Consider the following 26,769-nt stretch of genomic DNA (forward strand, 5'->3'; position numbering starts at 1 on the left):
GTTGCCTACAGCTCCAAGGCTGAGGTATTCTTTAAAAGCACCAATCTTGTCCGTATGGGAAGAGGGCAGTATTTTGGGTGGTTGCAAATGCTGGCTTCTCAATTGAGGAGGATTATTGTCAGGACTTTGCATTGAGCTGGTGCTGCACAGAACCCTGCAGGGAAGCCTTGGGAAACTAGACACCACGGAACCGGAGATGCTGTGTGCCTCGCTGTCACAAGACGGCTTTAGAGCATACAAAAGCCCACCATATTGTTTTTAAAAGTGAAGTTGTATAGCCCTTTCACCCAATAAATGGAATAAAAACATAAATAGGGACACAAAGGCCATTGAAATTTCGGATTATGACATTCTAATTTTCTGAGTCTTCTACTTATGAGAAGGCTCAGATGGTCTGAGGTCCAGCAGCTAGAACAGCAGAAAGAGACAGAAGCATACAATGGTACAAAGACTTTTCATGAAACCCAGTCAGAAAATATTTCCACTCTCATTGGTACGGATGGAGAACATTAACTGTTAAGACTTCAAAAAGAGGACGATAGGGCCAACCAAGAAAAGAGCTCAAACTCCAGCAAGCTAACATTAAAGCCCTAGAGCAGGTCAGAAGAGATTATTAAACTATTTGCTCTCTAAGAGGAGCACCGGGGAATGGGTAGTCCAAATAATTTGAAAAAGGAGTCCAACTGATTTATGAAGAGGATTTTTTACCTGTTGGAGCTCCTTTCATCTGTTTCTGCAAAAAAATGTCATTGTATTAGAAAAAATTACAGTAAAGAACATTGAAGTTGCAAGATCTAGCATGCAGGAAGTGCAAGAATTAGTGCTGTGTTCAACTGCAGCCCATCACCCACTACAAAATAAACATTGTGATGCAGCACTTAATTATGAGGTTCATCCCACTGTGGATATTTCTTCTATTAGTTTGTTTAGTGGCTGTTGGAACCTACTTACATTTTTAATATCCAGAGCATTGCTGTGACATTGCGTCCTGCATTTATATTTGTAGCACATCGAAAAAACATCTCTTTTTAAATCCTCTGCCTGAGAAATTCATTTTGTGCCCTCTCCATCTCAGCTTATTGGAAGCAAATGACAGTTTCCAATTTATTTTTTCTGTCATTGTTTTATGTAGCTCTACCACAGAGCTCAGAGATCTTAAAATGTTGTGAGTCTGATTAGCCTGAAAATTTTTAACCTATTTGTAATGGCTTTGGTAAATTGCTCTCAAAATCTCTTCTGACCTGCTCTAGGGCTTTAATGTTAGCTTGCTGGAGTTTGAGCTCTTTTCTTGGTTGGCCCTATTGTCCTCTTTTTGAAGTCTTAACAGTTAATGGTCTCCATGTGTACCAATGAGAGTGGAAACATTTTCTGGCTGGGTTTCATGAAATGTCTTTGTACCATTGTAGGCTTCTGTCTCTTTCTGCTGTTCCAGCTGCTGGACACGCTTTGTAAGGATCAGTTAGCTGTGTCCTGCTAGCCAAACTTCCTCAAAGTTCTTTCATCTCACTGTCCTAAATTTTCAAAAGGGATGGTTTAAATCTGGTCTCCAAATCAGGAAGCTCTCCTGTCCAATGCAACTTTTGACCAGACTACACTGATTTTTTTATCCAACCATTTTGGGTATGACTTTCAAAACAGCCTTCCTGTCAGGCAGGAGGGTTGGTAGGAGGCAGCTGTTACTGGCATCTCTCCCCTTTCTCTTGTATGGATGTTTCTTGGGTGTGAAGGAGCTGAGTGCCTCCGCACCTGAATTCTGACATTCACTGCAGTAATCCTTACATGTTCTTCCCTAAGCCCAACATTCTGCTTCTCCAGAACCTTCTCTTAAAACATACTTAAAATCAAGGTTTTCATTTCTCTCCTGACTTAATATCCACAACTCCTGATTTCAAGAAGGAGAACAGGAACATGTTGTTTTCCTAGATTCACCCGTTTTTCATAAATACATCCACCATTTGACTGTAATGACCGACCCAGACCTTGATAGAATAGACCAGAATGGTCTGTTTGGTGTTTCACCTTTCTTTCCCAGTTAACTTGGATGCATTAATCTTTTCTTTTTAACAGACTGCACATCACATTTTCTCTGGGAGATAACTCTCTTGGCCATTACACAACTGGAGTAAAAGATTTTTTGTTTTCTCTTTTAAATACTGACAGACTTCAAGAATATGACCTAATTTTGTTGCGGTCATAACACAGGGGTACAGTTTTATTAGATTTCTGAATCAAGCCCACAGTTTCTGGAGAATCAAGAACCTTTAGAAAGACATCTAGTTTTAAGGTAAAGAAATAAGGTGGAGAGGTCTGTTACAGACCAGCAACAGCCACCTATTAGCACGAATGCCAAGTTTGGAAGCAATAGAAATGTGGGCGGACTCTAACAATGAAGAGCTGTAGCTCTTGATTATTACTAGAATTTTTTTTCTCCACCCGAGGACCCAAGTTTTGTTACTGGCAGACTCCCTGAAAAGAAGTAACAGGTAAGTACGCACATATAACATTAGTGCAGCCAGGCAGTTCTTTTGCATGCAACAGTAGCGCTGAGTTTTATTCTCTCCCAGCCTCAAAAACAAACTGATAATTTATTTCACTATGCGCGGTTACACTATTTAAGGTGACACAAAAGTGAAATTTTAAGCACAGTTTGCAAAAATGGTTACATTATGAGTTAAGTAGTGGTGAACATCATATGTGTATTTAAACCAAACTGTATTAATTTAGTGACCTTTGAAATGGCACAGACTAAATATATTAGGAAAAGGCAGGATGCGGGATTTCCAAGAATGGCTGATGCTGAAACATGGAGTGATTGAACAGGAAACAAAGCTTTGCCTTTATTACATTTTAATAGCACAGCGTACTTCTCTTAAATGACATTTCGAAAAGCATCACAAAAACTTGCTTTCAAAATGGAAGAAGTACCATAACAGCTTACTACATGAACTGAAAACATTTACTAGACAATCTGCTCCACTGAAGAAACTTGCAATAGCTAACAAAATTGTTTCAGCAAATATAGCAAGAGATGTTATATTGCTTGAGGACTGCTATCACGGTGTGATAGGGAAAAACAATCCCATGCTCTCTGACGCTCATAACACAGTTGTTGTTTTAAGACTTTGATAACAAAACTGAGATTATTGTACATAGATATCTATATATAAAAGCCATACCACAGGAAAACAGTTAAATTAAGAATTAAGGAGCTGGGAACTATGTTTATAAATCATGTTTATGTTTAGATCTTCTGTGATCTTCTATGTTTAGAAGAGCACTAGAATAAATGCAAGTTTGATTATTTTTTTCTTTTTTAGATAGAAGGATGTTTGGAAGCTCTGAGACTTGGTTAACAATTATGACTTGGTATTCAGGGCATACTGGAATGAAAGAAGTTGCCAAAATTTCCAGGAACAACTAAAATTGTAATTTTTGTGTACTGTATAAGCCATTGTTATTGGAAGAAACAGTCCTAAATCCCTCCCTCCATTCCATTCCTCCATCAACACTGTTTGATATCAGGAAACTGATCTGAGCTCACACTACCCTGAGTAAAGAAAAAGTGAGCCTGTTTTCACTTACCTTGCAAATCTGTGCTATAGAGTCTATCATCTCTTTTTGTCTTTAAAGAAATCCTGTAGATCTGCAGACCATTTATGTGAGTAACAAACCTATATTGAGATATAGCTATTGGAATTAAATACTTAGTTTTTCTCCTTCCTCCTGCCCCAACCCTCTAAGGAATTTTGGAAGTGAAATTTAAGGACATAAGACAAATTCTAATTAATGAACATGAGGGAAAAACAGGGTTTGGGGCATGTTTGTGCAGTTGTTCCCTGTCTCTGTGAAGCAGTTGTCTTTGGTAAATGCCAGATACACAGAAACAGCCTTGTTAAACGGGGCTTGTTAAATATCTGGTCAAGGCTGGAAGTTTCCATTTATGCAAGAAAAAGTACTTATAGTGTTGAATATGCTACTGAGTATCGTATTCAAGATAGACACATGCACTGGGAAGGCACAGACAACAGGCTGGAGGCTTAGCCATTAGGGGGGTAGCAGCTGTGACACTTAGCTCAGGTTTCAGTGAGACATGTCACTTGATTATCTTGCCAGACAAAATGGACTTGTATTGCATGATTTCAAGACAGTCTTATGGACAATTCAGTGAGAAGCTTGCATTTTCTTCTTAGAGTCCTATGGACTATATGGTATTACCCTGCTTCCTTCTTTTGGATCCTCCATTGGACTGTAAGACCTTTGAGGCTCAGATCATGTCATTGCCTTGCTTATACTGCAGCTACTGCAGTGAGATCCTGATCCACTGCAGGAGTTTCCACTGACCGTTAATGAATGTTATCTGTATTATTTTACTGTCACATAGTACTAGACTACAAATTGATTCTTCCAAAACCAAGAAGATGTGGAGATGCAAAATCTGCATCCTGAGCATTCTCAGGTGCCTGAGAAAGCATCTGATTTTTCATCTCACCCAGAAAATTTCCTCTCTCATTTACCATAGCAGGGAAAAAAAATATGCAACATACAGTTACGATTTGCTATGGTACTGAAGATATCTCCTCTCATAGGCTCATTTCCAGGTTAATGCAGCTAGAAAAGGCTCTAACATTTTTAAGCCCTGCAGTTGGCAAGTCTTAGAATAGCTTTGAATGTGCTAAGAACAGCCTGTCGTGGATGAAAAATGCTTGCTGTTTTCTTCACAAGAGCAACCTCCTTGGGAGAGTGCATTTCTAGATAAACAAAGACCATGTGATGAGCAGCAAGGATTGCTTTTTCAAAATGGTAAAGCAGCTCCTCTGTGGGACAGAGACTAAATCTGCAATGTTTCTTTAATGATAAAATAGTAGGGCTTGCCAGACTGCAGACTGGAGCAGAGATCATGATATAATATAAATCCCATAAAGAGAGCAACGCATACAGCATTTGTGGTGGGAATAGTGTGTAGGAGTAATTGATAGGATGCCGTGGACTGGCCTCTAATTGATAACATGAGAATTATTATTCTCTCTTCCTTGCCCCTACCCCATTACAAACACTTAAAGCATCTGAGCATTGCCAAACCATTTGCTAATGAAAGTTAGTATTTGTATGTGATATAGATACTGGCCCTATCTCTTTTTGTTTTGGGAAAACAAAAAACAAGCACTGAAGATAAAGCACTAATACATTTTTAATGAACATAATCCGTCTTCTGCAAGTCCCAGGAAACCTTTTTGTGTATGCACTCTGCAGATTGCTGACCAATAAATGGCTCTGCATATCTGCTCTCCAGGAATTTTAAGACCCATTGCACAGTAGATGTCAGCATCCCAACCTGTTCTTCCTAAGAATGGACAGCAATGAATGCAGTGAATTTCTTTTTACAACTGCCATGTATTGTGACAACTTAAGATGTGTAAGTGGCTACACATCTATTACAGAAGAGAAAATAAATAGGAAAATATTTACTGAGGAAAGGACTAAAACATTTACCAGCCCCAAAAAACTGTCTCTCAAAACACAGATCATTCCCCTTGTCACCTGTGTATACACTATTTGTCAAAGTAAATTACATGCATTTCCTGGTGCTTTGTCTTCTGAACTGTTAATGCCATCTTCAGTGCATATCCCAGAGAGAAACCTAAGTCTAAAAAAAGTAGGGAATGCATCACAGCTGAAACACAACCAGCATGCTCTCCAGGTGCATTAGTGCCTTCTGCAGGGAAATGAGAGCAAGAGTCATAGCATCAGGGCAAGTGACCGACAGCGGTAATAGCTCTGCTCATGAAGAGCAGTCTCCAGAGAGAAGAAGGACATTCCCTTCCACCAGAGTATCCTCCTGCATTGCTCCATGAGAGAGAAACTCATATTCCCATATGCATCAGAGAAGACTGGGGTAAGGCATGGTAGCAGTCTTAAGATACATTTTTAAAAGCTGCTACAAAACTAAGGGAGGAATCAGTTTACTATACAAATTTGGGAAGAACTTAAAAAAAAAAGGAATGAAATGTCCTTGCAGCCAAGGACAATCAGACCAGACATTAAGAAGGAAAGGCTTTCAGTAGCAAGGACAGGGTGAAGGACCTCCCATCATAAGTAGGAGTTGATTCTACTTTGCTGCAGAGGCACAACCTGCATGATGCCTTCTTCAAGGCTCGAAGGTGGAGACAATTAGAAAGTATGTCCTGCTGTGATGGCCATACTACAAAAAGTGTGTTTGCAAGTTGCAGACCATTTGAACAATTACAGTCATTATATTAGCCCTAGATTATTTGCCATGTAGAGGGAGATTAATGAATTTCTGTCTTTTTTTTTTTTTTTAAATGTAGGAGCGGATGCATAGTGTCATTTTTGCAAACTATAAATACTAATGCATAAAGAAAAGATTTTGCATTGCAGATGGATGTAGCACTGTATTTTAGTCCCTAGCCGGCCTTGTAAACACATTGGGAAAAAGAAGGCTATTTCTGCTATGTATTCATCTTCTCAGAATACCTGTTTTACATCCTAGCTGTATGGTGACCCTATTAATGCTACCAGGCTGTCTGTTCCTTCTGTATTTACAAATGGGTATATTACGTCTTATGCATTTTGCAAATTGTTCATCAAATTTTTTTTTTTTTTTTTTACTTTTACCTATTTTATTTTTGATTTATTTATTTAGTCTGATAGACTTTATGCGAGCTTCTCATTTGGATGCACCTTTGAGCTACTATTTGGGGGTGTTTGGGGTTTTGGGTTTTTTTTGCAAGGGTTTAATCTTGTTTACGACCTCCCTAACTCTGCTGTCCAGCCTGCATTTCTCCATGCCTAAATGTTGTTGCTAGCTCATATACGTTTGCTCTGCACCTCCAACATGGTAGCTTAAATACTTGCTATGTCCTTGCAAACATTTTTACTTTCTCCTTTTAATTTGTTTTTAACAAGTCGCTAAATTTTATGCATTTCACTTGTTTGAAATGAAATTTAACAGTGGTGGATAGTTTTGACTGTTGCTGTATCTGCAGGGATGTTCTACTGTGGGATTGCTGTGTTACCAAGCAGCACGTCAACAGTAATGTGTTGAAACATGTTCTCTGTGTTGGTCAGGTCCAGCTCAAGTTTTGCTTCTGTTCTTCTCAGGTCTGTGATTAGCTGCTCCTTCAAACACACGTTGAGGATGTTTAGCAATTTAGTCATGGGGCCATATTGCAAAGTAACGTTCATCTTCTGTATGATGAGTATTACTTTTCCACCACGGCTACAAAATTCCCCATTAATATAGCATTTCAGTTTTGCAGTCTCTGATTTCTCATAGCATCACGTACCCAGTGTCCCTTGCTTAGGGAAAAGGAGGAAATGGTTTAAAATTGTGAGAAGAGTCTCTGAGGCCAAGTGCCAAGATGACCACAGCAGAAGATGGTTTGCATCAGTCACAATTAGTCCTCTGAAGACGGTAGTAGCCAGTCCACCCACCTCATTGATGAGAAGGGTGTTGGTGTGGCCTGTGGAGCAGCTCAGCTTCTAGCAATATCCTTTTAAGAGGGCTGGCATCGAAGTGCTGTGCTGTGATTTACATGGCAATGGCTTCTGAAGCACTTCTTATGTGAAAGCACTTGAGGGACTAAGGAGGTATAGTGTAGTGGAAAACGCAAAAGAACGTTCTTTTCTATAACTTAAAATATCTGTGCTTTTTCACCTTTTTGTCCTGCAGACATTGCAATCCTGGGAATGGACATTGATGTGCAAACCATTGAGGACAATATCATCAGCTTGGAGATGCTGTTTAAAACATGGCTACACGACTATGGCACAGAGAGAGAACACCTCCATCTCCTCCTTCCATCAGGAAGCTTCAGCCATGCCACTGCGCCCAAGACCACCCTAAGTATTTCATTTTCTCTCCCCCTCTGCAGGGAGCTCCTAAATGCCACAGCCTTAAAGATTACCCAGGCCTGTCCTATGGGCATGTTCCCTCACATTGAGAGACCCAAGTAAGGTCTCTGGGTGACTTTGAAAGCTGTCTGGAGTTTCTGTTGTCTGAGGCTGAGAGGGGCCATTTGCTTAGAATACTTCTAGGTTGCTGCCATGTCGTGTGGCTGCTCATGCTAGAATTCATTTCCATTCTGCAGCAAAAATGTGCCTATTAATTTTATAGCCACTTGGTCAAGGTAGAAGGGTCCTTACATACTGAGAGCCAAGGTCCTTCTGGATCAGTTGTATAGCCCTAAAAATTGTGTTCCTTGTGTTTGATACTCAAAGTCTGTGACAGAGCTGCACTTAAATAAAGGCTGTCTTACAAAGGGACTTGGCTTGTATTTATATCTATTGATTTAGCACTAAAATAGCTAATGTTCTAGCTGGAGCTGCCAACAGTTATAATAATGCATGGGAAAATTTATAAGGAATATGTAATTTCTTTGCCTTTACTAGTCTAAGTCCAAATCCTTAATCCATCCTTGGGTGAGCACTGAAAACATCAACGGCTACAGCAGACATAGGTGTTTCCTGTAAGTTGTTGTTAACTGTATTGTCACCATTGCACTGCCATGGGAATCTGCACGTGCTGTTCCGGCAATCCCCTTTCCGTGCCTCTCCAATATGGTACTATATGCCACTCCAGTATGGTACTCGTGCAGCTTCCCACTGCCGTCACAGCAGAAGCACACTTGCTTTCTTCTGGTGATCCACAGGCCAGTTCCAGACTGTAAGCAAAGCTCATACAGAGTCACTGGTGGCTTTTGCAGATACGCTGCACAGGAAGCAGGTCAGAAAGCCTGGTGTGACTTTTTATTTATGTAGTAGCTACCATAACAGCTTCCAGACCAGCACAGGCAATTACGGTATTTTGTTAAAGGTGGATTTTCCTTCATCATAACATTGAATTTCATACTTGATGCATTGTCTTATTATAGCTAGCAAGACAAACCAAGTTACACTGCAGCAGGTTTTTTCACCTTCCCACACTCAATAAATCTGTAGAAGGCCAGAGAAATTGCATGCAGCTATATATCATATTATACCAGAGTTAGTGTCATCAGTGTGCTGGGTTTCTCCACAAACACAGATAGAAAAGCTGGCAGGAGATGTGTGGCCCTGAACCCAGGGTGGCACTGGGAAGCGAGTTTCTGCTCCCTCTACAGCTGGCCACTCATCACCAAAACTAGAACTTGCCAGCCCAGTTACCAACCAATCATTGTTTCATTAACATGCCAAGCATGTGGTATTTCCCCTTGTGTTTAAAATGGGGATAGATTGTTGCCTTGTGTCACAGGCTTTAGCGTTGTTCTTCCCTTAATAGTTGCTGTTGCTAGAAAACATTAACTTCGTGTTTGTAAGCGCTTTGAGCATGTCATGTGCTAAACATTGCTGTTTCCAGCAATCTAAACCAATCTCCTTCTCCTAGTGTGCCTGAAGTGCGATTTGCAGGAGAGGTTGCTCGACCCAGCTCTACTTTCTGGGACGGTTGATGGCACGGTGAGAGCAGCAGATTTGAATTCACCCTGCCAGATGGCAGCCTGGCCAGCTACAGTGCTGTATAAACTCCGGATTGTAAAGTAAGTGTTGTTACATGCTTTGCGCTTGGTAACTAGAAGGCTGGTATAGCAGCAGCCTTCACTCTTTCTGTGCAATTTCAACTAGGATCTAGTAACATCACCATAAAGCGCTGGGGGACTCAAAGTGCTAGTGAGCAAAATTCTGATGTAAGATACCCTCAACCCCCGTAACTCTTAGTGTTATGGAACAGCACATCCCACACATGCAGACAGGAGTGAAGAGTCAAAAAGAGTGTTACCGTGACACTAGCACTTTATGAGTATAACACCATAGGTGTTATCCATGCAACAGTTGTTTCCTTCCAGTGTGAAGTTCTGTAGACCGCAGCCATTGCTCCATATATAATTCTGTTGTTCTCTCATTACCTAATGAGGCCACAACAATTAATTGGGTGTCAGAGCCTGAGCTAACTAGTTGACTAGTAATAAAAAAGCCAGCAAAGCCTCATAGTGCTGTGTGACTTCACGTAAGAATTTACTCGTTTTCCCGTCAGCAGTCTATGGCTGGTAAGCACAGAGCATAACAAGAAGAGTGATGCTCTCTAGTGTCTTTTCTGAGGTTTATTTATAGGGAAAATTTTGTGTAATTTCTGAACTATACAGTTGTTGTTAAAATTATTCTCATCCTGTCAGTAGCTGAAGAGCACTCAGTAATTGTGCATAAATGGCCCACAGCGAAAGCACTGAAGCTACTTAATAATGCCCTGTCATGAAGCAGAAGTGTGCTATGGACAGGCAATGTCAAGCACTGTAAAGTCTGTAGCGGTGTTTGTGGTGGGATGTTGGCTCTGTGCAGGAGTAGAGCACGTGTCAGTTTAAGTGAAGGATAACCATGATCCAGTGAAAATCACTTAGGAAGAGATGTAATTGCCTGGGTGAGTTATTGCCCAAGAGTCCAGATTAACAATCTGGTTTGTATACAAAATGCATGAACATTGGATTTGCTTCTTGGCATGCTCTTGTCAACGCGGATACAAGGGAATCTGGAAATCGGCAAGAAAGCCTCTTTTCACTGCAATTGGACTTTTCTGCAAGGTTTCATAGTGACAGGCCACAGCAATACAGACATCAAGTGCTTGTAGTAGTATTGCAGCTGATACTGCCATAGCCACTTGAGCTAGTCATCTCCTGGTAGAGTCTTCTTGCTGGTTTCATGTTGGTTGTGCTTCACTAACATGAGCTGCATATTTGCAGGGCTCTGAAGTCTGAAGGGGTCTGTGAGTCTGTACTGTATGGCCTGCCCTTCATCATCAAGCCCACAAGCTGCTGGCAGCTAGACTGGGATGAACTGGAGATGAACCAGCACAGCTTCCATGCTCTGTGTCATGGTCTCCTGGTGAGTGGGTGAAAATGGCAGTCTCATGGGGAGGGATTGCCACAGAAAGGAATAGTTAGTGCACGTCTGGTAAGATCTGTCTAGCCTGCACCAGAAAACATGTTTCAAAAGCTGCAGCTTCATCTCATGGGCCAGAGTTGGCCTTGCCAATCTTTCCAGCCAATGCATCCACTGGAAAGACACTACAGCACATCAAACCTTAGAGAAGACTTTCTAGCCTAGCAGAAATCCAGTGTTTGGAGGTATGAAGTGCAAAAGTCAGGGTTGGAGTTAGACATGCATCTTTAACTGTGAAAATAATTAACCAAGGCTTGGGATGTGGAGCCGTTTCCATTCCTGACAAGTCGTAAAGCAAAATTGGATGTTTTTCTTAAGAATTGTCTTGCATTCAATTAAAAAACCAAACCAACGTACTATCCTCAGCCATCATGCAGAATAGTGTTCTTATTCTGATGTGCATGAATGTTTCTGCTCCTGAACCCAGCAGCCCCTACAGTGAAAGTGCTGAAGGAAGTGGCTATTGCTCATTGTTCACATCATTTTTGGCTTTTGCCATTTAGAAAAGGAAGTGGATGCTTTTGGCCAAACAGGAGCCACAGAACACTAGTCCAAACTGGAACATCGTGGTGCATTCCTACTACATCATTGTCCCTTCCGACTCTGCCACTCTACTTGTCAAAGCAGTTGCCATCAGAGAGCTCCTGCTGCCATCAACCTTCCCAGCCCTCCTTGCTGAACATCCTGAGAGAGTGCATGGCCCTGTAGAGGTAAGTCATTGACAGCCCTCCACAAATATCTGTGGAAAGGATCCCGGTTGTACAAGCCAGGAACAGAGTAATGCTCAGCCTTTATGCACAGGACATGCAGCTGCTGCCGAAGATGTACGTATCTCCCTCTTGCTGCGGAACGTGGATCTCCTCAGACTGCAGAGAGAGGTGCTTTAGGCATAAGATAAATCAATACATGAAGTGGCTCTGTTTCTTCCAATAGATTCAGGCTTCTGCATTTCCTATTGTGCATCCATATGTTCTTCTCCTGAGTTGTCTGTCTCTACTTCAGGTGATGCCAGAAAGGGCAGAGCCCTCACTATAGGTCTTAGCAGATGAGTAGAGGAGGAAACAGCTGTGAAAATGTCTAGTGACAGCTGGAATATGATAGAGCACTCCAAAACTTCTTCCCAGCAGCCAATATATCCTACAGCTTTCTTCACGCACAGCAAATGCCTGTCTTTGGAGCAATGTTGCATGTCTGTTGGGCAGAGGGGGAAAAGGTCTTACGAAGCAGAAAGTTGAGGATGACGGTGCCCAGGAAGGGTGCTCCAGCTTGTTGGCTGATTCTGGGCATGGGGGAGGATAGGACTGCATTCTGCAAGGGGATGCTTAAATCCATTAAGACCTGGTTGCAGATGCCTCTTGTTTTATACACAGCTAAGTGCGGTCCTTGTGGGTAGCAGCACAGCCAAAGATCCCTTCTCTCATCACTGCAGGGTGGCATGGAGCATCTGTAATGCTCATCCGTGCAAAAAAAGGCCTTGACGCTAAAAACAACAAAAACCCCCAAGCAAACCCCACAGTCTCTACCTGTCACATCTCATAGCCACTACGTTCTTTCTTCTGTCTAAGCAGAGTGCCCTGAACAGCTTGGAAGTGGAAGTTGCTTATAACCCCTTGCACCTAAAAAGCAACCTCTACAAATACCTGAAGAGTATGTTGTACAAACCTCTGCACAGGCAGCAGGCTCAGCCCAGGGACCAGCGACCAGAGCGGCATCAAGCCAAGCAGGTATGTCTCTCGCCTTTGACTAGGCTAGATAGTCTCTGTTCTGCCCTTCTGGTCTGCTTCCTGCAGAAGGGCTGAGGGCAGCTCCCTCACACCCTAACAGTACGGGGTAGGCAGCATATGGCAGGGGCAACATTCACTGGCAGCTGGCAGAGCACAGGGATGGGTGTAGCATAACCTCGTGCAATTGAGGAGATGGATGCTGAACAGCTGACACATGCAGACACAATAGGACACTGCACTGTTGGACGAGCCAGCGCCTCCTTCCACAAGGTGCATTCGTATTTTGTTCCTGTATTGCAGCATCAGAGCAGAGCCAAAGCCACGGTGGCGCCCCTTCTCATGGCTCCTTCTCCTGTCCAAGTGTTCAGACCAGCAGCAGTGAGGAGGGATTTCTGTGAGCGCTCCCTGCTCCCCAAAGAGTATGACGAGTTCCTGCAATGAACCCCAGGGCACTGCTTGAGCCTGCTCACGTGCAGTCACGGCTTGGCTCCTTGCTCGGCTGCCAAGCCTTATGCACTGGGCTGGAAGTGGTCAGGCAAGACACTAAGCTTGGCCTTGGTCAGACAGGCACTTCCCATCATTTGTTCCTCCTTCTTGTTTTATGGTTTTGTTAGTCACCAAGTCAGTCTGCAGGAAGCCTGCTACTCTGCGGCCCTCTGTCCAGAGATTCAGCTATTCCCCGCAACACCCCATATTTCCCATTCGTGTCAGCACACATCACCAGCATGCCTCAAATTTTGGTTTCTGAGACTTAGGCTAGTACAGACCACAAACCACAGGTTGCTGTCAGCGGGTGCAGAAAAGCTGCAAGCAGGGCGATGAGGAAGTCAGACAGATAGATAAAGTAGGCAGTAACGTCAAGCTGCCCTCATCCTGCAGGAGCAGGTCCAGCAAGGTGTTTGAATAGGCATAAAACAGTGGCTTTTGAATTTGATCTTAAAGCCCAGAAGGCTGCCCTCCTGAGAGCAGCACTAACTATGATGATGCTGATTTGCTTGCTTCCATAATTGGTCTCACTGTCCAACTCCCCAGCTCATGAAGGGGTTTGTATCCGGTGCCAAGCCAGCCATAATGCCCTGGCTGGTTCCTACACAGTGACAGCTCACCGCAGCTGGAGCTGCTGCACAGCACCATTCTCCCAGCCAGCTGTGGCTCGGATGCTCTCCTTCTTATGGCCCATCTATGGGGCTGTTCTGCAAGCCAACACAGCAAGTATTTTTTGGCAGGGTTCAGAAAATGGGAGGGAGTTGGCCTGGAGCTTTCCAGAGAGCTTCTGCCCAGTGCTTGCACAGATGCTAGCCCGTTTTTCAGTGCGGACATAAGACAGCTGCCCCTGGCAGGGCAGGAGCTGAGGGCAGCTCGACTGAGCCAAGGTGGGGTGGTCTCACTGGGCTTCCTGGATGCCGAGCACCAGCAGGGGTTTGTGTTCTACTTACTTTGTTCTGACAAGCTGTTTCAAAATAAAGTTATCCACCATAATGTTCACTTACTGCCTGTAGTTTATAACGCGTACTGTATGCAGCAATCCCAGCACTGACCTGTACTTCCTGAGAAACAGCTGCAGTTGACCAAGGGCACGATGCAAACACCATGCTCCCGGGGGACTGCTACAGCAGGAGAGCAAAGCCAGCAGAGCCATCTCTTTTCCCTGGGATCCCAGCTCAGTAACAGGCCCTGCTAGCCACCCAGGGCATGGACCTGCTCTTCCCATGCCCTGGCAGTACTCCATGCTTGGCTGGAGGCTGCATCTCAGGCAGCTGCGTGGGGTAAGATGTCAAGGGCACGTACCTTGAGGACAGGGCAGACACCCCTGCAGGCACAGGGATATGGGTTTGTTAGGGTGTGCAAGCTGGTGGCTAACCCCTGCCTGTCTCTAACAAGCTCACAGCATGAGGAACCGGGGAAGGAGCAGTAATGCACATACAAATGGCCCAGCCTGGGGCAGGCAAACCAGACAGCAATATGAAAATGACAAAATCAGGCAGACTGGGGGGGGGGGCGGCAGGATGGACGGGGGATGAGCTTGACTGAACTGATGATGCAGGTAGAAATTGCTTTGGCAACCATATAATAAATACCAAACTGGGGTACAAAGTGAACAAAACACCTTGCCGATGGGAAGGGGTAAACAAAGGGCTTGTGATTTATTGTCGATAGAAGGAAGCTGCTGAAGGGGAAACTTGGGAAGAGGGAAAAGGGACTACAGGGGAGGCAAATCACAAAATTGGGGCTGTTTGGGGATCGCTGTTGAAAAGCTATCCACCTGATGACCACAGTGTGAAGCAGGGCAATAACTGTGCTGTTGCTCTCACCAACTCTTGACAGCCAAGGGGAACTTGGGTGCTTTCCCTAATGCCAGAGTGAGAACGGATATCCTGGCAGGACAGTTGTCTCATGCCTGCACCGTGCTAGGCCCTAAAGGGGAGTAGGTAGCAGTTATAAAAGGACATCTCTTTCAGAACAAGAAACAGAAAAACGTAGCCCCAAGAGGGAGAGGTTGGTTGGGCTTTGAGCAGCTCCCAAGTAATTTTCTCCTGGTAAAAACTGCCACCTGGCCTACAGAGACCAAGGCTTCTGCTTCTGTTGCATCCCAGCTGTGGCTGCTAGACCAGTACTCTGACATTTCTCAGCTAATCTGGGTCATGGGCTTTTAGCAGAGAACAGGGAGGCACATAGGCTGTCCCCACATGAGGAAGTCTGATATCGAAAGGACTTCCCATGCACCACCCAATCTGGCCCACAGCACCTGGACTGGGCAGAAGCGAACAAAGCTGCTCGTCCAGAACCATTTCTGCACTGTAAGAAAATGGGCAGAGCAAGCAGCCAAGCATAAACCATGCATCCCCAAGCACCTCAGCAAAGCCTTGTTCAGGACTGGCTGCCAGGATGCCATTTTCCAAGCACACAGACTGAATTCAGCCATGGCACACAACCACTGTGACGTGCCATGGCTGTTTGAGCTGCACCCAGGTGCTTCACTGTTCAACACAGGGAAATTAGTTGTAAGGAGACAGTGGAAGTGAGGCAAAGGAAAGGAAAAGAAGGAGGGCCACGAAGATGATCGGGGGCTGGAGCACCTCCCACATGAGGGCAGGCTGAGAGAGTTGGGGTTGTTTAGTCTAGAGAAGAGAAGGCTCCCGGGAGACCTTATTGCGGCCTTCCAGTACTTAAAGGGGGCCTACAGGAAATATGGGGAGGGACTCTTTATCAGGGAGTGTAGTGATAGGACGAGGGGTAATGGTTTTAAACTGAAAGAGGGTAGATTTAGATTAGATATTAGGAAGAAATTCTTTACTGTGAGGGTGGCGAGACACTGGAACAGGTTGCCCAGAGAAGTTGTGGATGCCCCATCCCTGGAAGTGTTCAAGGCCAGGTTGGATGAGGCTTTGAGCAACCTGATCTAGTAGAAAGTATCCCTTCTACTAGATCATGGGAGGGGGTTGGAACTAGATGATCTTTAAGGTCCCTTCCAACCCAAACCATTCTGTGATTCTGTGAAGGCAGACGGACAAAATCCTCATCTAGGCAGAATCCAGAAAGATCATCTCCTGGTCCTAAAGTTAGGGTTCATTGCAGACTTTTGCTTTGGCAACAGGAAGGCTGTGACCAGCCAAAGGCTCACTCTGCATTTACCTTATTTCTTATGCTTTCCCAAAGCATCTATTACACCCTGAACTGCTGCCGGAAAGGAGATAAGGTGAAGCACAGAGCAGCAGTCTGAGCAAGATGACAGGTCTGGTCCACAACACTGAGCCAGAAAGGAACAGACTGTGTCTCCTGATCAGCAGAGACCAAGAGCCTTCCCCGCTGCGTGCACTTCTCTGTCATGTGGCAGGATGCATAAATAAAGCAGGCCACGCGTAGGAGCGTTCCTCCTGTCTTGCGCACTTACTTCTTAGTCCCGAGTCGGCTGTTATGAGAGATGATGTCATTGCTGAAGCAAGAAAAATAAATATCCTTTCCTCCCAGCCAAGGGAAGTGCAGGGACCACTGGTCTGGCACAGATGCTGGAGCATTTTCCTTCCTCACTGTCACCCTCTTTAGCGAAAGCTAGGTCAGCCACTTCGCATGTCCGCCACGCTCAGCTCCACAGGACAGAGCGGACACAGTGCACTGAGATACAGTGGCCGCAGTGATGGAGATGCACAAATACCCATGGCTGTATGGAAGGGAGAGCCCTGGGGCTCCGCTCCTGGGAGGCTGCTCTTCATCGTTTAAGTCTTGGAGCCTCACACTGGGGTCACGAGCAAGGGTTATGGGCAGGTGGCCTGGGCCCCCTACTAAGCAATGCCCAGCGCTCTTCTCTGGAGCAGGCTGGCAGAACTGTATGCAGGCGGGATGCATACATAGACCCACCACGGACAGGAACACAAGGAACGGGACCACCCAGCAGCCAACCATGAGCAGCAGATGCCTGCTGCTCGTGCCTTTCGTCCCAGGCAGGAACCGCAGCCTCCCTGAGATTCCCAAAGCCCCTTAGGCTTTTTCCCTTCTCCTGCAGCAAAACCCCAGTGGGAAAGAGGACCCAGCACAGGAGAACAGCCACAAATCGGTCCTGCCTACAGCTGTACTGTATTGTTACAGGACCGAGGCTTCCCCCCTGCAACTTGGGCATCAGACAAATGCCCAGTCAGAGCTTACTGCCTTGTCACCATCTCACCAGTTTGGGGACCTGAACCTGATCCTCCCCACGGACTTCCCCAACGGTTTGCGGCTCCGTGGGTCTGAGCTGGGGCTGCAGAAGTCATGCTTAGTCCTCTGCACAGGTACATTACAGTGCTGCTTGTCAGCTGGCTGTTTTGCTGCTGTCTACATCAACAGGCTATTAACCTGTAGAAATCATCAGTAGCCCCGTCCAGACTCAGGGACGGCCAATGCCAGGGTGCCTGGTCTAGCCCCGCACAGAAAGGGACATAAAATCTCTCAAAACCATTACCAGCACCAAAAGGACAACCTGTTTTCCCCCTGCATAGGTTTCTGCCCAAGGCTGGCCACACAGCAATCACAGCCAAATCCCCGGCCGCAGGCCACACAGCAGGGATCACAGTTTTTGCCATTAAAGTCCATGGGATCCAGACTGGGTCATCCCAGGCCTTTCAAGAGCAGCTGGGAGCAGGGGGAAATCAGCAGAGGGATCAGGCTGGGGAAGGAGGGATCCTGTGACTAATCAACAGCCACTCAGCTGCAGCAGAGCTGGAGCTTGGCCCTGCCCAGCCTTATGCTCGGAGGCCATCACAACATTTTGTGCCCCAATCAGCCCGTAAAGGTATCTGCGAGCCTGACTCTCATATCCCTTAATCCCCTGCCATCAGGGCATCCTAGCCACAGCTGAACCTGGCACGCACTTTTCTTCGCGGTTTCCTCTTAGCTCAGTAGCTCTGGCACAGACACAAACGTGCCACTATGTGAACACGGCTCAGCCGGGCCACCCTGCTCCGCAGCACTGCGCCAGCATCTCCCCATCCGTATGCCTGACAGCCCAGACATGCCACAGGCAAACATTTCATTCTGAGACATACAGATTTTAATATTAAAATAATTTTGTATAAAAATACTTTTGGAGACTGATGGCAAGCAGTCTTCCACGCACCGCAACGGGCATCCCAGCCCTGGGGCCTGGTCAGAGAGGGAGCCAGAGCAGCAGGCACAGGGAGACACAGCCAGCCCTCCTGCGGATCAGGAGGTGGCAGCAGAGCCAGCTCCAGAGCCAGAGAAGCACGCTGGCACCTGCATCAGCCACAGCTCTCTTGCTCTCACTGTGGAAAGGGCCTCCAGGGAAACAAGGCCCTCAGTGCTGGTGAACAAGAGGGGCTCTGCCTGAGCCAGAACAGTCCCCAGCCCCAAGCCACCTCCAGAACCCGTGGAGGACAGCAGCCAGCACTGCTCACGAACGGGCCTGGGCCCCCCGGGGGGGGCCCCTCGGGGGTACGGAGCAGCAGCACCCTATATCTCTCCTAAGTCCTCGTAGACAGGCGACAAGCTGCACTCATCCACAGACTGCTCCTTCTTCTGCACGTGCTGGGCCTTCACCACCTGGCTGTACAGCACCTCCACGTTGTTGTTGTTGTTGCTGCTGTTGAGGCTGGGTTTGACGACCGCCTTCTCAGGAGCAGCGTTCCCCCGCCGCCTGCCAGGGTCTGCACTCTTCTCGGCGCCTTTAGGGATAAAGGCTGCCTGGGGCTTGGGGGCAGGCACTGGCTTGGGGCCCTTGGCCTTGGCCTGGAAGGCAGGTACCAAGTAGTCGTCAGTGCTGGGGTTGTAGGGATACTCATAGCCGCCCCTGTCGTCATGGCCCTGGGTGCGCCAGGCCTCGCCCGTGGGACGTGCTTCATCATAGATGCAGGGGGCAGGGGGCAGCGAGCGGGGAGCGCGACCCTCAGGCTCGTCGTAGATGTGCTCCTTCTGCCCAGGCACTGCGGGGGCCTGGCTGCGTCCCTCAGCCCGGACCTGCTCGTAAGTGCCCGAGTACAGTGGTGCCGGCAGCCGGAGCTTCGTCTCGTCCGAGGCACTGCTGGGCGCCTTGGCCCCGCTTGTGGGCTTGCTGTCTACGGGGTCCGAGTACAGTGGGTCCAGCCAGGGCCGGAAGCCCTTCACCGAGTCCAGGGGCTCCGAGTACACGCTGGATGGGTCCTCGGCTGGCAGCACGGCACGAGGCACCTTTGGCAGAGGGGAGCGCGGGGGTGTGCTCGGGACCGCAGGCTTGGCCTGTGGCACAGGAAGCTCTGGCAGAGTCCGGGTCTTCAGCAGAGACGTGGCGTCTCTCTCTTCTGCCACCGCACTGGGCCTGGGCACCAGCCCCGCTTTGGGTGCCAGGGTGTCATCCCCCTCCGCAGGCAGCTCCAGGCTCAGGGAGTCGGCCAGGGCCTGGCGGATCAGCACCACGCTGGGGCTGTCCGAATCCAGCGAGTCACAGCTTTGCCGGTTCTCCTCCACCTGCGCTTTCTGCTCCCGGATGGAGGCTTCCACCAGGCGGAAGATCTCGTTGCCCTGCTTGGTCTCAAAGGTGAAGTTCCCTGGGCCAGAGTCGCAGCGCCTGCCAGCTTCGAAGGAGAACATCACCTGCAAGGGAAGCGGAAGGGTCACATCCGGCCCAGCACCTGCCAACCCAGCGCATCGTGCAGGCTGTGCTTCCTGCTGAAGGTTGCATGGCTGCGGTGCTGATCCTGCACATCCTGCAAGAGAGACTTCACTGAACATCCTGCTCCTTCCGCTCCCCGCAGTGAGGGCCACAGCTCAGCAAGCACCACCCCAGGGGCATGCTGTGCTCAGTGGCTGCACAGCGCCTGGCAGGGGGAGGCTGCGCTGCCCAGCAGCCCAGAACAAGCTGTGAAATTGGAGCAGGATGCACGCTTGAGGGGACATCACTGCGAGATGCCCCGGGGCCAGAGCTGCAGGTCCTGCTGGAGACCTGCTGCCTTACCTGAGCAATTCCAGCAGGGTCAACAACTGGCACCAGACAGTCTAGGAAACAATACACAGTTAGCACTGAGAACGGAGTAGGGTGAGATGAGTGACAGTTCAGCAGGGGAAACTATTATGGGCATCTTGGGTAAGTCAGCATTAGTCAGGCAGAAGGGAAGCAATCCAGAGGCAAGAGATACAAGACAGAGGAACACGGCTTTCCACAGGAGAAAGGCCAGAAGCAGCAGCTTGGCTGCCAAGAGTAAGCAAAGCATTTGCCTTACCAGCGTTACTCTGTTACTGGTGTAAAGAACTTTAAAGAGAAGTCTTGCACCAAGGCTGTGTTCCTCAGGCCTGAACACACACTCATGTGTGGGTTTCCACCAGCAGATGCCCACACCCTTCCTGAACCTCAGTCCCTGAATCCAGGTGAGATTTTCTGCCTCACTGGTGCTCTCTCACATGCAGCAGCAGTGTCTGGGGTTGCTGCAAAAGCCTCTGGGGACAGACTTCCTTTTGTGGGTCAGTGCTGCCAAACACAAGCACAGCCAACCTATCACGGGGACCTGTGGTGCTCAGGGACCTGTGGATGCAGCTGCCTGCTCCTCACACCATGTGCCTCCTCTGCGTGGACCTACACAGGTCAGCCAGGCTAAGAGCAGCACGCCCCGTAAGGTGCACAAATCTAGAGTAACTGGTGTCTCAAACAGCCCCTCCTGCTCTGGCCATCGTCCTTCAGGAGGGAGGGACTGAATCCAGGGCAGAGCCGGGACTGCAGGGAGCCAAGGTCCCTGGACGCTGGGGAGAGCCTGTGCGCAGCACAGAAGGACGTGCCTGCCCACGGTGTGGGCTGGGGAGCGCTGGGATGGAGAACGGGGGCAAGCCAGCTGTGGGGATGTCCGGCAGAGGGGCTGGCAGGGGCTGCAATGGCCCCAGTGGGAGTGGGCCAAGGACCACACAGAGAGGGGCTGTGCACAGCCATGTCCTCGGTGGGGACAGATGTCCTGCTAGCCCATGCTCCTGCACGGTGACACAGGCGGGAGCTGAGGACAGACAGGATCACAGATGCCCCTGGGGACCCTGCTGTGGTTGCTGAGGGCTGTAGCAGTTCTGGCATTTGGCAGGGCCCGCTGTATGGCTGCCACAGGCTAGTTGGGCACATCAGCTCCTTGCCCTTCAGCAAGGGAAAGCCTGTAGGGGAACAGGCCTCAGGGCGCAGCATGCAGGGCCCCCCCGTCCCCCACCTTGTCCCGGCCGTATCTCCGGAGCAGCCGGTAGGGCCAGACATAGAGGATCTCATTTGTCTGTGGGTCCTTCAGGACGAGGCTGTCACGCTCAGCCTTGAGCACATAGGCACCACGCAGCTTGCATCGCTCCGCAGCCTCAGTCCGTTGCACCGTCACCCAGAAGGCGTTCACTGTGGGGACAGGGATGCTCAGGGGAGGGCAGAGGAAGCCACGTCCCCAGCTCCAGGTGAGGCCTCAAGTGGGAGGCGAGGCTCCCACTGGTGCCCCAGTGATGGGGCAGCAGCAGGACAGGCCCCACAGAAGGTGGCCGAAGTCAGGGCAGCGGCAGGTCCCACCTTCGTCTCTCGAGTAGTAGATGGAGTTCACGGCCATCTCCAGGGCTGGCGCCTCCCCGCTGCCCTCTCTGCCACGCCGGGCCGCCACGCCAGCATTGCTGGGGCCATTTCCCTGACAAGGGAGAGCAGATCAGCCCCAGCCCCCTCATTCCCACATCAGCCCCTTGCAGCCACTGCCCCCCATTGCCTGGGCCCCACTGCCCTCCCCAAGGGGCCTATACCAGCCCCTCACAGCTTGGCCGTCCTGCAGCCATACCAAGCCCTTCCCTGCCCAGAGCCGGTGACAGACCCCAGGGCCCCACCCCCCCGAGCCGACACGAATACGGATGAACAGGGCCAGGCAGTGCAGGAGGGGCTCCCCTGCAGCTCCCAGCATGACCCTGGGCCCCGGATGGGCTGTGCATTGGACAGGGTGCAGAAGAAAGCAGTTACTCCCGGCAGCCCTACCCTCCAGCCCCTGACCCCCAGTGCAGCACAAGCCAGCCCTGAGACACGGCCTCCTGCAGGGCAGCACCTGGGGGTCCCATGTGCCCACGCCACTGCTGCTCGTCTGACCACTACGGCATGCCCACGCAGATGCCCTGGTGCCGAGGCAGAGAAGGGCTCTGCTTCCTCACCAGTGTGCTCCAGCGCAGGAGACATCAACACCCAAAGCATTGCATGGGCCCAGGCACACTCTTCCAGCGGCACGAGCCAGGGAGGGCGCTGATGAGTTGACCCAGTAATGCAAGGGCCTGTGTCCTGCTTCTGCACAGGCAGGAAGGCGGTGTCAGTATCAGTGTACAGCCCGCAGAGGGGAAGCAAGCACTTCTATTTTAGCACATGCAGAACTGAAAGTGCAACGCACACACTCTGTCAGCAACTGTGTCCCGGCAGCAGGGTCCCCTAAGGGCCTGTGTGGGGATGCACCCTTGGTGCCACCACCGAACAGCAAAGATCCTCCTCCAGAGAAGCCCCACACAAATCAAAGACTCACAGATGCCCTGCAAGAGCTGCTTCAGCAGACTTTGCACTGTTGCATGAGGGTCTGCATTTGGACAGGAGCTGGAAGCTGTTTCTCAGGGTCACGTGGGATGGGGTTGCAGCAGAGTGTATGTCTTGCAGAAGGCAAGCTGTCACAGTTTCAGTTTAAAAACCAGCCACATGAGCTTCTTAACAAGAGGCAAGGCCCAAAAAGGGCCATCAGGCCCTCTTGTTTGGCTCCTAAATAGAATGGGGGCTGCTAAAACCTAGTGTCCTTAATGCTGATAGCAGCAGCTCCTGCTCAGCTAAAGCATCTAATGAAGCGGGGTTCCAGCCAGGGATCGGGAAGTCAAGGGCCAGCCGATCTGCCAGAGCCCTTTAGGGCTCCGTTTAACTGCGCTTTCCCTCATCTTCAAAAGAAAAATAAATTCTGTTCTGAACTCCAAACGATCTCTGGCCCCAGTTCCCAAGCTACTTGGACCCCGCTTACCCTCTAGGCAGCAACAAACAACATGACACAAAATCATGCTCTCCATGCGGATGACCAGAAGTCACAACTGAGGATCTTCAGCTTTTTGCAGAGAGGCCACGTGCAGCTCCTGTGCCTCTTGCTCCAGGCCAGGCCTTTCTAGAATACATGCCATCCTTGCAGCCTTTTGCTCACCACACCACCTCCTAAACTGTCAGCTTGCTTCTGGACCTCAAGCACGCAACTGACAGCTACCGTGTGAAGGAAGGTATGAGCATACCCCTGCTCTGAGTAGATGTTCCCCTGCCTTGCCACTACCCTGCACCACTCCAAAGGCGCGTGCTGTGTCCCTAGTTCAGCCCCTCAAGCCATTTCCAGGACAAAGGCTGCCACACTGTCTGCACCAAACAGACAGGGGCACGGACAGGGAGTAATTTCCCGTACCACGCCAGTGCCTCTTGGCCTGGTCAGCAGGGCACTTGCTGCACAGACACATTTGGCTTGACAGCAGACTGCAGGGAGATGCAAGCAGGGACAAAAAAAAGGCTTAAGGTAAATCACACTCGGCAAACGCCCGGGTCATTGTGAGAAGATCCTGGGATCACCAGCTGTGCAGCCAGCCGTCCTGCAAGGCAGCCCTGCCCAGCACTCAAAGCCTGGAATCAGCTAGAGCACAACCCAGGGCTGTGCAAACATCTCCTAGGAGGGAGAGCAGGGGACCCGAGGGGCAGGGCAGGCATGGGCTGCTCTCGCAGAGCGGTGTGGATGACCATACTTGTAGGCCACCTGCTGTCCAAACTGCCTTCGCAGGGAGGCGTCGCGCTGGCTGACCACCAGCTCCAGGGAAGGCTGCAGAGCTGCTATGGGGGCACAGGCAGAGAACACGGGAGCCAGAGGGCTGTGCCACAGGCCCAGCTCTGGTGGGGTGTTCCCAGCAGCAGGCAGGAGAGGTCCAAGGCTGGGCAAGGGGATGCACTGGCCCTGCAGCTGCTGCTGCTGCCGCCTTGGAGCCAGGTGGGTCCCGGAGCCAGGCACTGCAACGCTCGCGGGGCTCTGCTTCCGCCGCTGCTGTGGCAGGAAAGGCAGTGGTGGTTGGGCCAAGAGGAAATGCTCCTCAGCCGTCACCTGGCCCCCATCAGGTCTCCGGAGGGGGCGAGGATGGACTCCGCGCTGGGGGAGAAGAACCCCACTTGAAATTTGGAGCTGCAACCAAGAATTACTGACAGCATGCTGAGGAGTCCCAGAACCCACCTGGCTGCTGGCACAGTGGGAGCTATCGAGAGGGGGACCGGAGTCCCAGGGCCAGGCACTCTGACCGCCTGGGACCACTCACGTACGCCTCAGGGTGTCCCTCCCTGTGCTGCCAGGCCCTCCTGCTGTGTAGGAAGGGGTCGCACCATCACCCCCACCGCACATGCTCGGATGCCTGGGCCCCCCCCCATCCTGCGCAGGCTGCCTGCAGCTGCCCTCCTCCCCGGGGACAGCCGTGCCCAGGCGCCGGCAAGGTGTCCAGGACGCCCCTCTGCTCGCCACGGGCCTCACCGGGAAGGCGATCTCGCACAGCTTCGCCACCCACTCCTCACTCTGCTGCTTGTCAGCCGCGAAGAGGTAGCTCCTGTCGCTGGTCTCCAGGCGGAAGACGGCCGTGCCGGCCCGGGGGCCGCTCTCGGCCACGGGGGCCACGCTGGTGCAGTCAGCCAGCCGCACCACCGTCTTGTCCAGCCGCCTGGTGCCCAGCCGCTCGGGTGGCGCCGCCTGCTCCTTGCAGTCGAAGAACTCCAGGCGGGCGACGCCGTGCTGGCTGGCCGGGTACAGCACGAACCAGCTCCGCTTCCACCTCTGTAAGGCAGCGGGGTCACACCGGGCCCGGGCCGGGCAGCGGCGGGGCGCTGGGAAGGCTCCCGCGAGGGCGCCCGGGATGCTCCGCCGGGCGCGGCGGCCACGCCGGCAGCTCACCGGGGGCGGCGCCGGGGGTGCCCCCCGCCCGGGCGCCACCGTCCCGCCCCGCCGACGCCGAGCGGCTGAGACCGGCCCCGACCGCGCCCGCCGTCCGCGTCCGTCCCCCCGCCCCCCCCCCGCGCCCAGACGGCCCCGCGGGGCCGAGCCCCGGCGGGGAGGGGCGGACTCGGGATCCCTCGGCCGCCGCCGGGCCGGGCACGGGGCCGGGGCCGGCAAAGCCCCGGCCCCACTTCCCCAGTCGCCGGGCAGCGCCCGCGGCCCGGCAGCGCGCCCAGCCGGGGCGGCCGCGGGGACGACGGGCCCGGCCCGGGCGGCGGTACGGAGACCGTCCGCCCCCCGGGAGGCAGGAAGAGAGCCCGCCCGGCTCGCCCCGGCCCGGCCCGGCCCGTCCCGCCGCGCGGCCCCGTCCCCCGTCCCCCGGCCCGTGCCGCCGGCCGCCGCCCACCTTGGTGCCGAACTTGTGGCTGTGCTGCACGAGGAGCGGCCCCTCCTTGGCCGGCGGGTCCATCCCGCGCCGCCACACGCCGCGGCACTGCGCGCGCTTCCGCCCGCCGCCGGGGGGCGGGGCCGGGACGCGCTGGGGACGCACGTGGCGGGGGGAGCGAGGCGGGGAGGCTCCGTGCGTGCGTGTGCGTGTGCGTGGGGGTGGGTGCGCGGGCGGGCGCGTGCGTGTGGGCGTGCGTTCACGTGCACCTGCCGCGCTCTGAGCAGCGCGCTTGGTGCTGCACGCCAGTACCGCGTGTGCACGGGTGCCGCTCCCTGATGCGGTGCCCCACGGTCCTGGGTGCCCGGGACGTGGCTTCCCGTCCAGGGTCTCCGGAAGGCCCTTCCGGTCTCTGGATCGTTCCTCGTGGCTCTGCCCCGCGTCCCCGGCAGCTGCGACCCCCAGCTCACCGCGTAGTGCTCAGTGCCGTGCTGGCCTTGCCAGAAGCCCCCTCCGCCCGACCGTGCACAGTGCCGCGTGGGGCTGGGGTGCGTGGAAGCATGGCCCGTGCTCGGGATGAGGCAGGGAGTAGGATCATCCCACCCCAGAGCCATCTCAGCGGGGCTGCGTCGTGCCGGTCCGGGAGCTGTGGGAGGACAGCCAGCGGCCGATCGTGCCCTGGCAGAGGCGGGAAAGCTGCAGTCTGTTGGGGAAGGAGCTGGCTCCTGCCGTGGCTGGCTCCGCTTTGCTGTGCTGTCCACATCCCGTGGGAAAGGGCTCAGCTTCTAGACCTGTCAGAGGACATGTCCCACACTGTCCTGAGGTCGGGGAGGGGATGGAGCCTTGGTCTTATCCCTGCCACCCCTTCTCCAGCCGTGGGGCCCTTCCCACCCTGCAGCTTTCACACCTCTGACGGCAGCTGCTGAGTGAGGTCAAGCTCAGAGCGGGCATCGTGAGCCACAGCCTGTGACCAGAGCCCGCAAGGCACCCTGCGAGGTGGGCGTCCAGGGCCATCACCCCTGGCACAGCATGCTCCTTGCCCCACGTACTGTCACAGTTACGCAAGTGCCACAGGGAATGAACGGCTGCAGTGGGAAGTCTTTGGAGACGTCTAAAATGATGATCTGACTGGCATAACACACGCTGAGGACTGGCCTGTGAATTAGGGGGTGTAGCTTGTCAAGAAAGAGCAAACACAGAAGAGGAAGATGTTGCTGGCCATACCCTAGATATGGTCTGGCTCTGACCTCCAAAAGGCAGGTCACCTGGGAAATGAGAGGGATAAAACCAGCTTGCCACAGAGTCAGAACTGTCCTGGCCC

General features: G+C 51.2%; 2 protein-coding genes across 4 annotated transcripts in view; one reads left to right on the forward strand and one right to left on the reverse strand.

Moving 5' to 3' along the window:
- Nucleotides 1-13,091, forward strand: part of M1AP (meiosis 1 associated protein) — a 29,006-nt gene extending 15,915 nt beyond the window's left edge. Inside the window, exons 4-9 of the mRNA XM_072862415.1 lie at nt 7,691-7,864; nt 9,383-9,533; nt 10,728-10,869; nt 11,430-11,636; nt 12,495-12,650; nt 12,951-13,091. Coding sequence (XP_072718516.1) covers nt 7,691-7,864; nt 9,383-9,533; nt 10,728-10,869; nt 11,430-11,636; nt 12,495-12,650; nt 12,951-13,091 — 971 coding nt within the window. The remainder of the gene's footprint in view (nt 1-7,690; nt 7,865-9,382; nt 9,534-10,727; nt 10,870-11,429; nt 11,637-12,494; nt 12,651-12,950) is intronic.
- A 5,080-nt stretch (nt 13,092-18,171) lies between these two features.
- On the reverse strand, nt 18,172-25,622 carry DOK1 (docking protein 1). Of its 3 annotated transcripts, XM_072862672.1 has the most exons (5): nt 25,470-25,622; nt 24,608-24,904; nt 21,634-21,745; nt 21,296-21,468; nt 18,174-19,709 (listed from the first exon to the last, which is right to left on the reverse strand). In XM_072862672.1, exons 1-5 carry the CDS (start codon nt 25,530-25,532, stop codon nt 18,594-18,596), a joined length of 1,761 nt encoding a protein of 586 aa, XP_072718773.1. In that variant the 5' UTR covers nt 25,533-25,622; the 3' UTR covers nt 18,174-18,593. The 3 variants fall into 3 exon arrangements, with proteins under 3 accessions (XP_072718774.1, XP_072718773.1, XP_072718776.1); XM_072862675.1 differs by lacking the exon at nt 24,608-24,904 and having other exon boundaries at nt 25,470-25,602; XM_072862673.1 differs by lacking the exons at nt 21,296-21,468; nt 21,634-21,745 and having other exon boundaries at nt 18,172-19,709.
- Nucleotides 25,623-26,769: the final 1,147 nt, after the last annotated feature.

Source organism: Ciconia boyciana, chromosome 5 (genome assembly GCF_034638445.1).
Source record: "Ciconia boyciana chromosome 5, ASM3463844v1, whole genome shotgun sequence".
NCBI lineage: Eukaryota > Metazoa > Chordata > Aves > Ciconiiformes > Ciconiidae > Ciconia > Ciconia boyciana.

Excerpts from the sequence above, each read along its gene's own strand:
- DOK1 (XM_072862672.1), bottom strand. The coding sequence starts at position 25,532 with ATGGACCCGCCGGCCAAGGAGGGGCCGCTCCTCGTGCAGCACAGCCAC. Across the intron at positions 21,746-24,607 it reads TGTGCGAGATCGCCTTCCCG|GGAAATGGCCCCAGCAATGC; the intron begins GTGAGGCCCGTG and ends CTCCCTTGTCAG. Across the intron at positions 19,710-21,295 it reads GGAGATACGGCCGGGACAAG|GTGATGTTCTCCTTCGAAGC; the intron begins GTGGGGGACGGG and ends CTTCCCTTGCAG.